General features: G+C 36.8%; 1 protein-coding gene across 1 annotated transcript; it reads left to right on the top strand.

Moving 5' to 3' along the window:
• Nucleotides 1-3964: 3964 nt before the first annotated feature.
• Nucleotides 3965-8592, top strand: LOC122078909 (protein NRT1/ PTR FAMILY 6.2). Its single transcript, XM_042645108.1, has 6 exons — nt 3965-4105; nt 4226-4328; nt 5952-6169; nt 6296-6846; nt 7294-7634; nt 7863-8592. Exons 1-6 carry the CDS (start codon nt 4103-4105, stop codon nt 8393-8395), a joined length of 1749 nt encoding a protein of 582 aa, XP_042501042.1. The 5' UTR covers nt 3965-4102; the 3' UTR covers nt 8396-8592.
• The last annotated feature ends 4830 nt before the right edge of the window (nt 8593-13422 follow it).

Consider the following 13422-nt stretch of genomic DNA (forward strand, 5'->3'; position numbering starts at 1 on the left):
AGGGATGTCAAAAGGGGTTATTCAAATAAACTAAGATAAGCTAATGGAGGGAGGGACCCAGGGAAGAACTGGTGGGTTTTGGGGAGGTTTAAGAGTTTGGTATTTGTGTGGGGGCCTTGGCTGTGTGTGTAGTGGAGCAAGCACTCACGTCTATGTTGCCTTATATATATGGTATGTATGGGTGTCAGTAGGTGAAATAATGGATGTAATTTCCTTGCTGAACAACGTCTGAGAGAGAGAGAGAGAGAACATATGGGTGTCAGTAGGTGAAATAATGGATGTAATTTCCTTGCTGAACAACGTATGAGAGAGAGAGAGAGAGAGAGAGAGAGAGAGAGAGAGAGAGAGAGAGAGATGATTCATTCATTCTCATGAGTCACAAAGCAGAAGGGTTCAATAACAGAGAATCCTTCAATCGATCACAGTGATGGGGCTTTGATAAAAATCAGAGGCCTAATCTCTTATAATAGTAATAAAATTTTCAAATGGGCATGCATTTGATTATTTGGTCCTCCTGCCGAACTAAAGCATGCTTACTAAACAATAGCCCACTAAGTTAAAGGACACATAAACTTCATATTCCCCCCCCCCCTCCTTTTTCCGAATCCTATTCAAAGCTATACTTTTTTTCAATTCTTTTTTACGAGTTGATGAATCGAAACAACATGCTTAGGCGATTTCAGCTTAGCAGTACATGAGTGTTTCCACGGAAATGTAGACGTTAAGGCTGCGTTTGGTAATGTTTCTATTCCAGAAACGACGTTTCGTGTCAAAAACAAAAAATTTAGTTTCTGTGTCAAAATGTTTTTTTGGGGGGGGGGGAACGAAATTAGAACAACGGAACTACCTTTTGTCATTCCGTAAATTCTTGTTTTTTTTTCCCCAACCTTTTGTTAAAAAAAAAGAAAAAAAAGAAACACACCATAAATGCACCAAACGCTTTATTCCGTTTTTTCATTCTCATAGAACGAAAAAACTCTAGAAACCTTTTTTTAGAATGTTACCAAACTCCTAAGTGTGAGTTATAGATTTGATGTTCATATATTGTGTGCATATGTGAGGGTAAGGCCATGAGAGAAATTAGGGTTGCAACATGGTCGGGTTGGGCTAGACTCTTTATCACCCAGCCTAAGGATTTAATTCTTTGGTATCATATCGATATTGGTATCTGCTGATATCGATCTTGAATCGGTCAATTCTATCCCTATTTTTCATAAAAATATAGGTTTTCTTTATAGTTTTACCCTTGTTCTGATATCAATACCCGATCCTTGATCGGCTACGTAGCAGGACCGATCTCAACCAATATCGATATGATATGGCTGATATGATCAATCTGATACTGATACCTAAAACCATTCCCCAACTCAGCCCCGAGTCCCCTCAGTTGTGCCAGGCTTCACCCCACTCTAATTCAAGGCCTAAAAAATACAAACCTCACCTTCCCTTAGGGCTGGGCTGGAGAGGAGGAGAGTAGGAAGTAGAAACAAGAAGAAGAGGAAGAGGAAGAAGAAGAAGAAGAGAAAGAAGAAGATGATAGGGCCAGGCTTAGCCTGAGTCCTCAACCATAACCAAGCCTTGTATCTTAACTGCCCAAGCCCTATTCAGGCTTAAGGCAGGCTCGGGCGACTAGGCCAAACTTGCACCCCTAAGAGAGCCATATATATATGAAAGATTATAGGTATCAATATCAATGGCCATATCAGTCATCTCCAATACTGATATCGATATGACATGAATACTTCCGATCTAGATTAGTATCATATCAATATATAGATACTACTATCAACCAATACAATACCGATACCTTGATCCATGCATATACATGCAAATGTGGGGATTTGTCAACCATCATCATCTCTTTTACCAACACTAGGGAATCACAGTACTTGCGACTTGACTCTACCTAGACTTTCAAGATGCCTTTGAATCATGTCTCATATATTTTATCGGATTCTTTGTGTTGGATTTTATATTATACAATATAAAATATTACTTCAGTAAAGTTAAAGTTTCAAATAATGTTCAAAACCTTTTCCCCCATTTTTACTTTTTGAATATTGTTTGTAAGCTGTAAGGACAAGTAGAGAGCTAAAAGTATTTTTTCTCAAGTTTGTTTAGTCTCACATCGGAAGTGGATGAAAGGTGTGAGGGGTTTATATGTGGGAATGTTTCTTAAGGGTGCAAGCCCTTGAGAGAGGTACTCTCCCTTGTCATGTGTGTCTGGGGTGCTTTTGAATCTCGCGTGCGCACTGAGCCGGGCCATGGCTTGGGGTCTGGTATTGGTATGGGTATGGGTATGGGTATGGGTATCAAGAGGTGTGGGGGTTCCTGGAGTGCTTTTGAATTGCACGCCAAGCCAAGCCAGGCCGTGGTTGGGGTCGGGTGTGGGTATGGGTATGGGTATCAAGAGGTGTGGGGTTCCTGGGATGCTTTTGAATCGAGCGCCGAGCCGGGCCATGGTCGAGGTCGGGGTTGGGGTTGGGGTTGGGGTTGGGGTCAGGGTCGGGACTTATCTTTTTACACCAAATTCGAATTTGAATTTTTGAAATTCAAATTAAGTGAAGAACACCCATATGTACCTGTACGTTAGTTCTATACACCCATTGGTATTATGACATATACCTGTACATAAAACAGACACCTGTTAGTATTATATATACACTTGTACATGTAAAGATACCCTTTAGCATTGGACATGTACCTGTACGTACAAACACCTTCTTCTTAATAGATAGTAGAAGTCCAAAAACGAAATTACATTCTGTAAGTGTGTTTTGGAAACCTCTGTGGAAAAACAGTGCTCTTTGCCAGTGTCCTTTTCTGAGTGTTCTTAAGACAAACAGTGACTGTTTTACCAAAAACCTCTTTGTTTACAACTATTTCGTACACAATATACATTGAGTATTACCTTTGGTTTTCCCTATTGCAATCACTTATTGGAGTTGCACCTTAAGAGATTGGGGAGTTGTTTTTTTATCTTGGAGGTGAGGACGTTGGTCAACTCGGTTGCATACAAGTACGGGGCATTCAAATACCTTAAGGAGAGTATTCTTATACGACTCAACTCTACACTTTTGAAAGACTTTTATTTACAATTCTGCATATTCAAATTGACTTGTAAGTGATACTCTCCTTCTTCATTTAATAATATTTAATTGAGGAATTTGTCAAAGTCTTATACCTATTGCCATATTCTGTTTCTTACATCTTGTGATATTCTCTCTCTCTCAACATAATGATCCAATAATGTTAATGAGTCTAAACATCCCTACCAAGATGACTCCGTACCTTTAAGAGAGACCACAAACTTTATATAGTACTTTGGTTTACGTAGTTCTCAACATTTCTTTTTTGGGATTTTGACCCTTAGATTGGTATCCAAATTTCGGCTAGAGGTTGGTGACAAAGCGACATTTCATTGCAGAACCATTACTAGAAACTTGGTTGAATCATCAAAATTTCTCTCCAAATATTCTGGTCAGATTTGTGTTTTAGGCCTTTCTACATGTGTTCCTTCTAATACCTTCTAATACAAACTTTATGTAGCCCATATATTGGTAAATAATTGAAGAAGGAAGAGGGGGTGAGGGGATTGCAACAGAGGAAATTAATGGAAGGTTTTCCTTTATTTTCTTTTATTCAATCATGCATGCAGGGACAAGCAGCAAGGAAAAGCCAAAAAAATGAGGAAGCTTTTGTTTGTGGGGTAGCAAGAGCACTTAAAGTGGCTTATGAAATAAAGATCAAGTGTTGTAGTTCAGAGACCTCTATAACATATGGACCCAACCATTTCACTCATTGAAGTGGTCCTCTTATATTACCTTCCTCTCCACTAATTTAACAATATTTACTCCTAGAAGCTTCCACGCACTATGTCATAAACCTAATTAATAATCTCCACTTGTTTTGTGGGGTTTTGGGGGGGGGGGGGGGTGTCACTGTATGGGTATATGAGTATATCCTTCTATATAAGGGGAAGCTCTCATGACAACATAAGTTATGAGTTGGAGTACATGAAGATCAAAGGGACTGTTCATTCTCTTGCCACTCTTTCTAGCTTTTCAAACTCTTCTCTTTTACTGTAGAAACTTGGGAGAAAATGGTTTGTGTTAGCTGTTACACTATTCTTATCTCCTGCTTATTTGGGCCAATGGCATCTTCAAAACTTTTCTTTCCTTTGTTGTTAACTTGGGATTTCTTTGTGTGATTTCTTATCTCTCAGGAGGGGAAGTTGAGCAGTACAGTTGCAGATGCTGTAGACTATAAGGGATTTCCAGCTGAAAGGTCTAAATCTGGAGGCTGGGTGCCTGCTGCTCTTATCTTAGGTTTGTTATCCTCGTGTTGACACCCAAGCTTTGCTTCTCTCTCTCTCTCTCTCTCTCTCTGTGCTACACCAAAGTAACAAACTTCCTAGACAATCCAATTCCAGCAAGATTTGGATCAAGTTGAAGGTTGAAGATTGTCTTCCATTACCAAAAACCTTTAAATTTAATTTCAAGTACAAAATACCTTGGGTATCACTTCTTATAACTAAGTCTTGAAGCTTTTTTGTCCATTTTGTGTGGACTGCAAGATTAATTTTCTCTTCTTTTTTTTTTCAAACAATATATGATCTGGATAATTAAATTATTTTTTTGATAAAAATCTGTATAATTTAGGCGCCCTTAACAGATTTTCACTAAGTTATTTTTATAGAAGATTAGATTAATAAAAGACTTAATACATCAATGTTCGAATGAGAGATGTTTGTTAACTCACTTGTTAATAGCCTTATGTTAATGATTTCACTAAGCTAATTATTTTCATTGACAAGTGAAGAATATCAGTCTTCCAAGTGACTTGACTTACCACCTTTTTTCACCTTTCAAAATGCTTCTAAGTTGAACATGGGCTTGAAAATCAAATCTGAATCGACAAAGTCGGATGATTCGAATTGGAAATCAGCATATCTCACTTTGATTAATGCTGATTTTCAATACCATTTTGAAATCGTTCATGAATGCATTTAGATTTTTATTTTTTAATTATTTATTTTTCTTCTAATCAATAAACGAACAAACTTATATTTTTTGTAACTAGAGCTATAAGATTTTGAATGAAGCATTAAATAAGGGTTATAAGTGAATGCGGAAGGTGTACACGTGAAATTACACACTGTACAGCTCTCCTTCCACTCTCTCCTTGTTCACTCCTCCCTATATTACAAACCATCTCACACTTCCAATTCGTGGGGCATGTAGATATATACCAAGGTACACATCCCTTGACCATAAATTAGAAACCAAATAACTAGATAAGACTCATTCTAAAAAAAAAAAAAAAAATTACTAGCTAGGCCAAATTAAGGCTACCATTTTCTTAATTTTGCTCTTTTTGATTCGGAACCCAAGTGAGGATACTAGTAATAGAGAGGAAACCCATCAAAAGAGAAGAGTGCTTTGGTTCACTTAGTATTCCAAAGTGATGGGTCCATTGGGAGGGGATGTCTATCCTATATTTCATGTGTCATTCAAGTGAAGTTGTAAAAAAATAATAATAAAATAATTTCCACTGACAATTTTATCACAAAGCACCTGTCAACTGCATGACTGCATCCTTATGTGTTCTCTCTCTCATTATTGAGGGGATCATCCCAGTCTCACTTTTTGAATTTATCTTTGTGAAGGATAGTGTGCTACGTTTTTTATGATGCAAGGATTCTCTGCTACTTTTTGACATTTATTTATTATGTTCTCCTTTAATCAAACCATAGTTCATCCGGTCAAACCGGTCTGAAGTGGTCTGAGTGAGAACCAGAGTTTTTTTGCTTCACCCCTCTGATACTGTCTTGTTTTTCAAAACTATGGCTGCCAATTAAGCTTTCACTAGGAAGATTCAATCCATAGTCATGGAGATTTCATTGTGGGTTAATATACCAATTATCATTTTCTTCCATTTTGCTTTCCCAGGGATTGAAATATGTGAGAGGCTATCTACAATGGGAATAGCAGTGAACCTGGTGACATACTTGGTTGGAACACTGCATCTCCCAAGTTCTACCTCAGCTAACATAGTAACAGATTTTATGGGAACCTCATTTCTCCTCTGTTTGTTTGGAGGGTTCCTTGCAGATTCCTTTTTAGGCAGATACAGGAACATTGCCATCTTTACTTCTGTCCAAACACTTGTAAGTGTTTAGTTCTAATAAATTCTTTCTACACTAAGCCGTAAAAAATGCTTTAGCTTGAAAATTAAGTAGCCCATTACATGTTTTACATAAAGCCTGAAAGTAACAGTTTTGATGGTGAACCAGGGTACAGGCATGTTAGCAATGGCCACAAAGCTGCCACAGCTACGCCCACCACCCTGCAACACTAATGGCACCTCCCAAAATTGTAAGCAAGCAAATGGATTCCAAATGGGAATTTTGTATTTAGCTCTGTATATGATTGCAGTGGGGACTGGTGGTCTTAAGTCGAGCGTCTCAGGATTTGGAACTGATCAATTTGATGAGAAAGATGAAAGGGAAAGGACTCATATGGCCTATTTCTTCAATAGGTTCTTCTTCTTCATCAGCACAGGAACATTGATGGCTGTTACAGTACTAGTCTACATACAAGATCACGTGGGCCGTAGTGTGGCATATGGGATTTGTTCTATTTCCATGATTAGTGCCATCTTGATATTTCTATCAGGTACTAAGAGATACAGATACAAGAAGAGCTTAGGGAGCCCAATAGTCCATATTTTCCAAGTCATTGCTGCTTCCATAAGGAAGAGGAAGCTTGATTTTCCTCCCAGCATAGGCTTGTTTTATGAGAATTCTGCTGAGGCGACAAGAATCCATCACACAGACCAGTTCTGGTAAGTAACAGTTGATAACATAAATTTACATTAATTGCACCAAAATGGAGCACAAACCCACCCCACCCCACCCCCCCCAAAAAAAAAAAAGAAAAAAGATATATACTTAACCAGTTACTAGTGAAAAGTTACTAATCTAAATCTTAGGTACATGTAAACAGAGTATATGGATTCTTGTTATTGTCACTGATAACTTTTCTGCTGTAGACTTGTAGTATATTTTTCTTATGTACTATATAGTTTCTCACAGTAACAAATAGTAATTCAACATTTCATTATAATTATAATACCGGAAAGCCCATTAGCTAGTCTAATGATCAAGTGCAAGAGAAATTATACATGGGAAGAAAATCATATCCCCGATAGACTTCTGAAAACATAACAAGATTTAGTGCAATTACAATGTGGAAATCTTTTAAACTGATTAACAACGTGTATCTGTCGCAGTTGCCTAGACAAGGCTGCAATTGTTGCAGAAGGAGATTTTGGAAAAAATGATTCTTCAGCTCCAAAACCTTGGAAACTATGTTCAGTAACACAGGTGGAGGAAGTCAAAATGATGGTCAGACTACTTCCAATTTGGGCCACAACGATCATATTTTGGACCACATATGCACAAATGATCACCTTCTCAGTGGAACAAGCTAGTACCATGGATAGATCGATTGGGAATTTCCAAATTCCAGCAGGATCTCTCACTGTCTTCATTGTGGGAGCCATATTGATCACTCTGGCGGTCAATGACCGTTTGATCATGCCTATGTGGAAGAGATGGAAAGGGAAAGAAGGTAAAAGGAAAAATTTTCTTGGCTTGAATAATTTTTCAACATTCATATAAGAGATAGAGTGAGAGAATACAAAAACTAAATACAATGAGAAAGTTACTACTTTTGCAGAAAACCGCAGTAAGATACGTTGTCCTTAAGAACAAGTACTAGAAAATATCATGAACATTGTACCATCAGCAATTGAGGACGTGGTCTAACAGCAATCATGGTTTACAAAATTTGTAACAGGTTTCACCAGTCTACAACGAATTGTGATAGGCCTCATATTCTCTACATTAGGAATGGCAGCTGCAGCAATTGCCGAATATAAACGTTTATCAGTTGTAAGATCTGTAAATGGAAACACCTCCACACTGCCTTTAAGTGTTTTCATCTTAATTCCACAATTTTTCTTAGTTGGATCTGGAGAAGCATTCATATACACTGGGCAGCTCGATTTCTTTATAACTCGATCACCAAAGGGAATGAAGACGATGAGCACTGGGCTCTTTCTTACGACTATCTCACTTGGATTCTTTGTTAGTAGCTTCTTGGTATCGGTTGTGAAGAAGGTTACTCTAAGCCATGAGGGGCAGGGTTGGCTAGCTGATAATATTAACAATGGAAGACTTGATCTTTTTTACTGGCTCTTAGCTGTGTTAAGCTTCATTAATCTTGGAGTCTATCTTGTTTGCATTCTATGGTATAAACCACAAACATCTAGCAAGGCTGTGCAGATGGAGAGTGTTGGTAATGGTTCATTTGCTGAAGAGAATTGCTAGTGATCAAAAGGATTGTAAGCATTAAATGTTTTGGGTCTTTCTTTTTCCCTTGTGGGTCTTCTTCTGTTGCCTTTGTACATTGAAGTGTTTATGGGTTTGTATTAGAAATTAGGATTGTGGATATAAGGTTTCAGTTTTGTAGCCGCTGTAAACAAAGAATCCTTTTGATCAATTCCATGCCTTGTGTGTTTTTTCCACCTCTTTGTTCTCTTCCTCATATTCCTATCAATCACATTCCTTATGAGAGATTGCTTTGATAATATGACATTCCACAAATTACAAGGGGAGATAAGTACATGTTTGTAATACTTCAGTGCACCTAGAGGTCCTAGACCAATCTCATGAACAGTTGTTTGCTACTTGGCTCTCCAGTGGGTCACTAACTATACCTTTTAATTTAAGACAGAATCTTGATCTTTTGTTGACTCTCACTAACCCTTTTCACTTGAGAACAGAGACTTGAAGGGAGCCCACCTCCCATTTATTAAAAGAAAAGTTTCCTCATGAAAAGCTAGTTATATATTGTATGGATTTGCATGTATTTGATTACCAAAAAAAAAAAAATATTGCATGTATTTAATTAAGCAAGGAGAGGAGACTTAAAGTTCTTATAATAAAAAAAAGGTTTTTGTAACCAGCTCATCAAGGCCCTGTAAAGAGACAATATTAAATACAGGAACATAAAGTGTCAGTTTTTTAGTGCTCTCAAATCTTACTACAAAGGACCTCTAAAGAGAATATTAAATACAGGAAACGAAAAAGTGTCAGTTTTCAAGTGCTCTCAAAACTTATTATTAACTAAGCACTACAGCATAAATTTTATACTTTAGAGACCCAACTTCCAAATAGCTTTCTAGAATATCTCGAGGTCTCATGAAGGTCAAAGAAAAGGACTGGCACTATTGTGAGGAAGGATTCCCTACCATGTAATTCCACGCGGTAGCTGAGTTGGTAAGGGACATTTGCCTTAAGAAGCATGTGGTTCTGAGTTCAACTCCTCTTATCTCTTTAGGGTCACTCACACGAGAATATTTAGTGTTCTTCATTTTTTTCGGTGAAAATTAAATGGTTCTCATTCAATCCTGGTATAATCTGATCCATGCGGTTGTAAGGTCAGTATGGGACTGTGCGACTTTTCAAACCAAAGACCTGGATACCCGTCATTAACAAAAGAAAAAAAAAAATAGTCCCCACTAGGAAAAGGGAGGCAAATGATCTTTTCATTACTTATAGGCTTCGTTGTTTCCATGTGAAATGCTGCAAGTAAAAATTTTACATGTAAAGCTTTTACAAGCAGTAAAATTTTCCACATTGTTTTTAGGAGGTAAATTATTTTTTTCCCCTGATTATTTTACGACGAAACAAACGGAAGTTCAATTACAGATGAGAAGAAATTAATAAAAGTTAAACAGGATAAGCTTAGTGAATAAAAGTAACCCACTACATCAAACTGCATTAGAAGAATAAATTAATGCAAAGTGAAGAAGCCTAATCAATATTTAAGTGGGATTAATTGAGTAATGCGGCCACTAGAGGCTCATGCTAAGTAACAACCAACCCTTAAATTATGCTTTGAGCTCCTATAATGGGTGATCATTGGTCCCATTGAAGATAATGTTACTTAATACACGCACAAGTGTCTTATTATCATTGTGATCATTGGTCCCATTGAAGATAATGTTACTTAATACACGCACAAGTGTCTTATTATCATTGGTTTGTTAGTTATTAATTCTGTCACTGCTCTTGTCTTTATCATTCTTTACATCAAAGATGATGATTGTGAGCATAATCCAACGTATCTGTTAGTAAATTACTTTTGGAACATAAAAGGATTAAAAGCTATATGTATCTTTCTTTTGATACATTAAAAAAACATATGTGAGAGGACAATAGTATATTAGCATCATGGGAAACTTTTTCACATATTTATATATTAAATTTCAAAAGAGATTTTGATATGGGCTCAGCAGTTTTCCTTCAGCCATGGTGAGTGAGGTAGTCCTTCGCCATGGATCATGATAGCGGTGGGATGAATGTATTAATAAGGAAATGGGTATTTCGTATGTTCATTTTATAAGGGAATTGATAATGATAGTAGATTCATGGGTGTTTCATTCCTTCACGAAGAAGGAAAACCTTATCCTTTTGATACTGTGACTATTGTCAAATTGATGAAAGTTAATCTTCTTCAGGAACTGTTTGATTGTCCATAATTAGATCAAAAAGAAAACTGAGCTTTCCTGTGGTACTTTCGTTGCCAAGAAAACTGGATGAAGAGATGGTCTAGTTAATAAAACATGAACTCTCTACAAATTGTTGTCTAGAAAATTGCGAAAGATCATTGACAAGGGTCATTGATACCAAAGCATGTAAAGAGTTAAATATATCTTCATCCATATATAATTATTGTTGCATTGCCCAAACAATAAGAAAAGGCTCTTCTTCTTTTGAGTCCTTAGTTTTGTGTAGATACTGATAGAGGTGAATTTACCAATTCTATCCCTGTACTTCAATTCATCAGGATGATTTTTAAAGAATGTGATAAATTGAATTGCTTCTCTATTCACAAATGCCAAGTTATTGGGCCAAGCTTTAAGAGGAGCTGCCTCTGTAGGAAAGGTTTCCCAAACTGTTTGTGAAGGAAAAGTTTATTCTTATTCTTATTATTATTATTATTATATATTTTAAAGAAAAAAATCTCTCTTTTACCAGGACCAGTGGCTCAAGCCTTTAGGGAATTTTTACCAAAAAAAAAAATGGCCTTTAGGGAATGAATCCAGATACCAATAAGATATATCCATGTAACGTATTCTAAAATTTTCTCCTTTTTCTGTTCTATGGAAAAAATAAAAAATACTTTTCTGCCACTTGGAAACTCCATTGAAGGTTAATATATGAATAAGGGATCGGATCGTCAAGGTCTAAACCAAGAATTGTTCCTACAGTACCCATTGGGCCAGTAACCCCATAATATTGAGTTCACATCCCTATAGCCGCTGCAACATTGCAGTGAGCTTCCAGACACACACCCCAAGGGGTTCCCAACCACCAACTGTTCATTGCACTGGTGTGATGGCTATAGAGGATGTTGAGGCCACAATGCCAAACCCATTCTATTTTCCTTAAGGCTCCATTTGGTTGCAATGAGAATTTAAAGAGAAGGAAAATGAAATTTTCATACTATAAAAATAAATTTTTATAATAATTACCCCATATGATTGTATAAACTACTTAATTTTTTTAACCATATCTAGTAATAATATATTTTGCATATAAATTTTATTTTACATATTATACAAAGAGTTTTGGATGCAAAATAAAGTGAAATTTTATAACCAAATATGAAATGATTTGAAGTTAACATTAAAGTCACATGATTAATGATTACATATATTTCATTTTTAAGTATAAAAATTTCACTTTCCATCCCTTTATTTACTTTTACAACCAAACATAGCCTAAATGATGCACAAGTGCTGTTGCAATAAAATATCAAATATGCAAAGAGCATTAATTGAATAAGCTACTCATGCTAGAAAAAAAAAGGGCAGAAGGTCCTTTAGAATGATCAGCTAGGAAAGTTTTCCCACTGTGGCCCACCTATTTTTTTCCATATATGTCGTATTAGCTTTACCCAAAAAAAGAAGTTTAGATTAGCAAATTTCACAGTTAAATTCAATCATATTACAAGTAACCTCCATATATTGACATTTTCACTTTATGTTACCCTGTCAAATGTCTGCCATGAAAGCAAAGTCTTGACAGTGACCACTTTGTGCAAAATATGCCAAAGGTTAGGACTTGACTCCAAACTCAACCATCCCAAGACTCACATGAGCTGGACCAGCACTAGGTAAGAGAAACTGAACTTCGACATCCAAGAAAGGACCCAGTTTCTCTTAACCCATGGTAAAGATAGAATCTCATCCGGGATCTGACCCTCTAATTGGAATGGATAAAATGCATATTTAAGGCTCTTGATTGGTGGTCAGCAGGAGGCCCAGGAGTTCCAGTCACTGGAGAATTTTATTTTAGTGTTTCTGGAATTTTCTTTTTCTTGCTTTCACACAGGTAATGAAAGAAGCTCGCATAACTCTGTTCAGGAGTTTGTCATTGTGAGAATATGGGCTTCAATGGTTCAATCAGAATTCCTGGTACCCATCTTCATCACAGAATCTGGACGCAATCTATAATTCTATCCACGAAATATCAAATGCTTTCACACAGGTAATGCAGTTGCATGCCCAGCCCAAGATCTTCAAGATGCAGGAGAGTTTAGGGCTTAAAACTTCAGGCAGAATCTATTCATTCTTTTGCTACTGAAGACATGCTTTCTTCATTAGCTTTCATGGCTCAACTAACCTCTGTAAGTGTGTAAAGGAAATGGATTTGCTTCCCCTTTCACTGAACCCTGCAAGTAAACTCTAGCCACTCTTGTATTTGGGGAACCAACAAGGAACAAAGGTATGTATCTACAGTTCTACATACCATTAAGATAAATCCATGAAATGTAGTGTGTGGTATCTCTCTATGAGGACTGAGGAGTGAAGTTTGGGTTGCCCAACTTTAGCATAGGTTTCCAGCATCTAATAGCAAGCCTGAGAGGAAAAATCATTCAAGCCTAGAGAGCAGAAAGGAATTTAACTTTGTATTCATATAATGAGTGGAGTCTACATTTCACAGTTAAACCAAATGGTAACACAACCACTCCAACTAAATAGACAAGATTACTGTGATTCTGTATGCAGTATAATCGCAGCAATGAAGTCAAAACAGGATAAATGATACGTCACCATCATGCCCCCTTTCTACCAAAATCCTGAGAGGTACTACACGAACCCACAAATGTTGAGGCTGCCCTAATGCTTTTTGATGATTGTGAAAGGTACATATCAGTGCACACACACTTCATGGACAACCACCAATTGACCCACCAGTACTGGAGCTTACATATTGTCAAAGAAGATGTTAACAAGATTCATATCCACATTCAGCCAGAAAAAAAAAAAAAAAAAAAAAAAAAA

The sequence above is a fragment of the Macadamia integrifolia genome, chromosome 5 (assembly GCF_013358625.1).
Source record: "Macadamia integrifolia cultivar HAES 741 chromosome 5, SCU_Mint_v3, whole genome shotgun sequence".
NCBI classification, from domain to species: Eukaryota; Viridiplantae; Streptophyta; class Magnoliopsida; order Proteales; family Proteaceae; genus Macadamia; species Macadamia integrifolia.

Coding starts and splice junctions, on each gene's coding strand:
- LOC122078909 (XM_042645108.1), top strand. Junction 6,847..7,293: donor CATCACACAGACCAGTTCTG/GTAAGTAACAGT, acceptor TATCTGTCGCAG/TTGCCTAGACAAGGCTGCAA. Junction 7,635..7,862: donor GAGATGGAAAGGGAAAGAAG/GTAAAAGGAAAA, acceptor AATTTGTAACAG/GTTTCACCAGTCTACAACGA.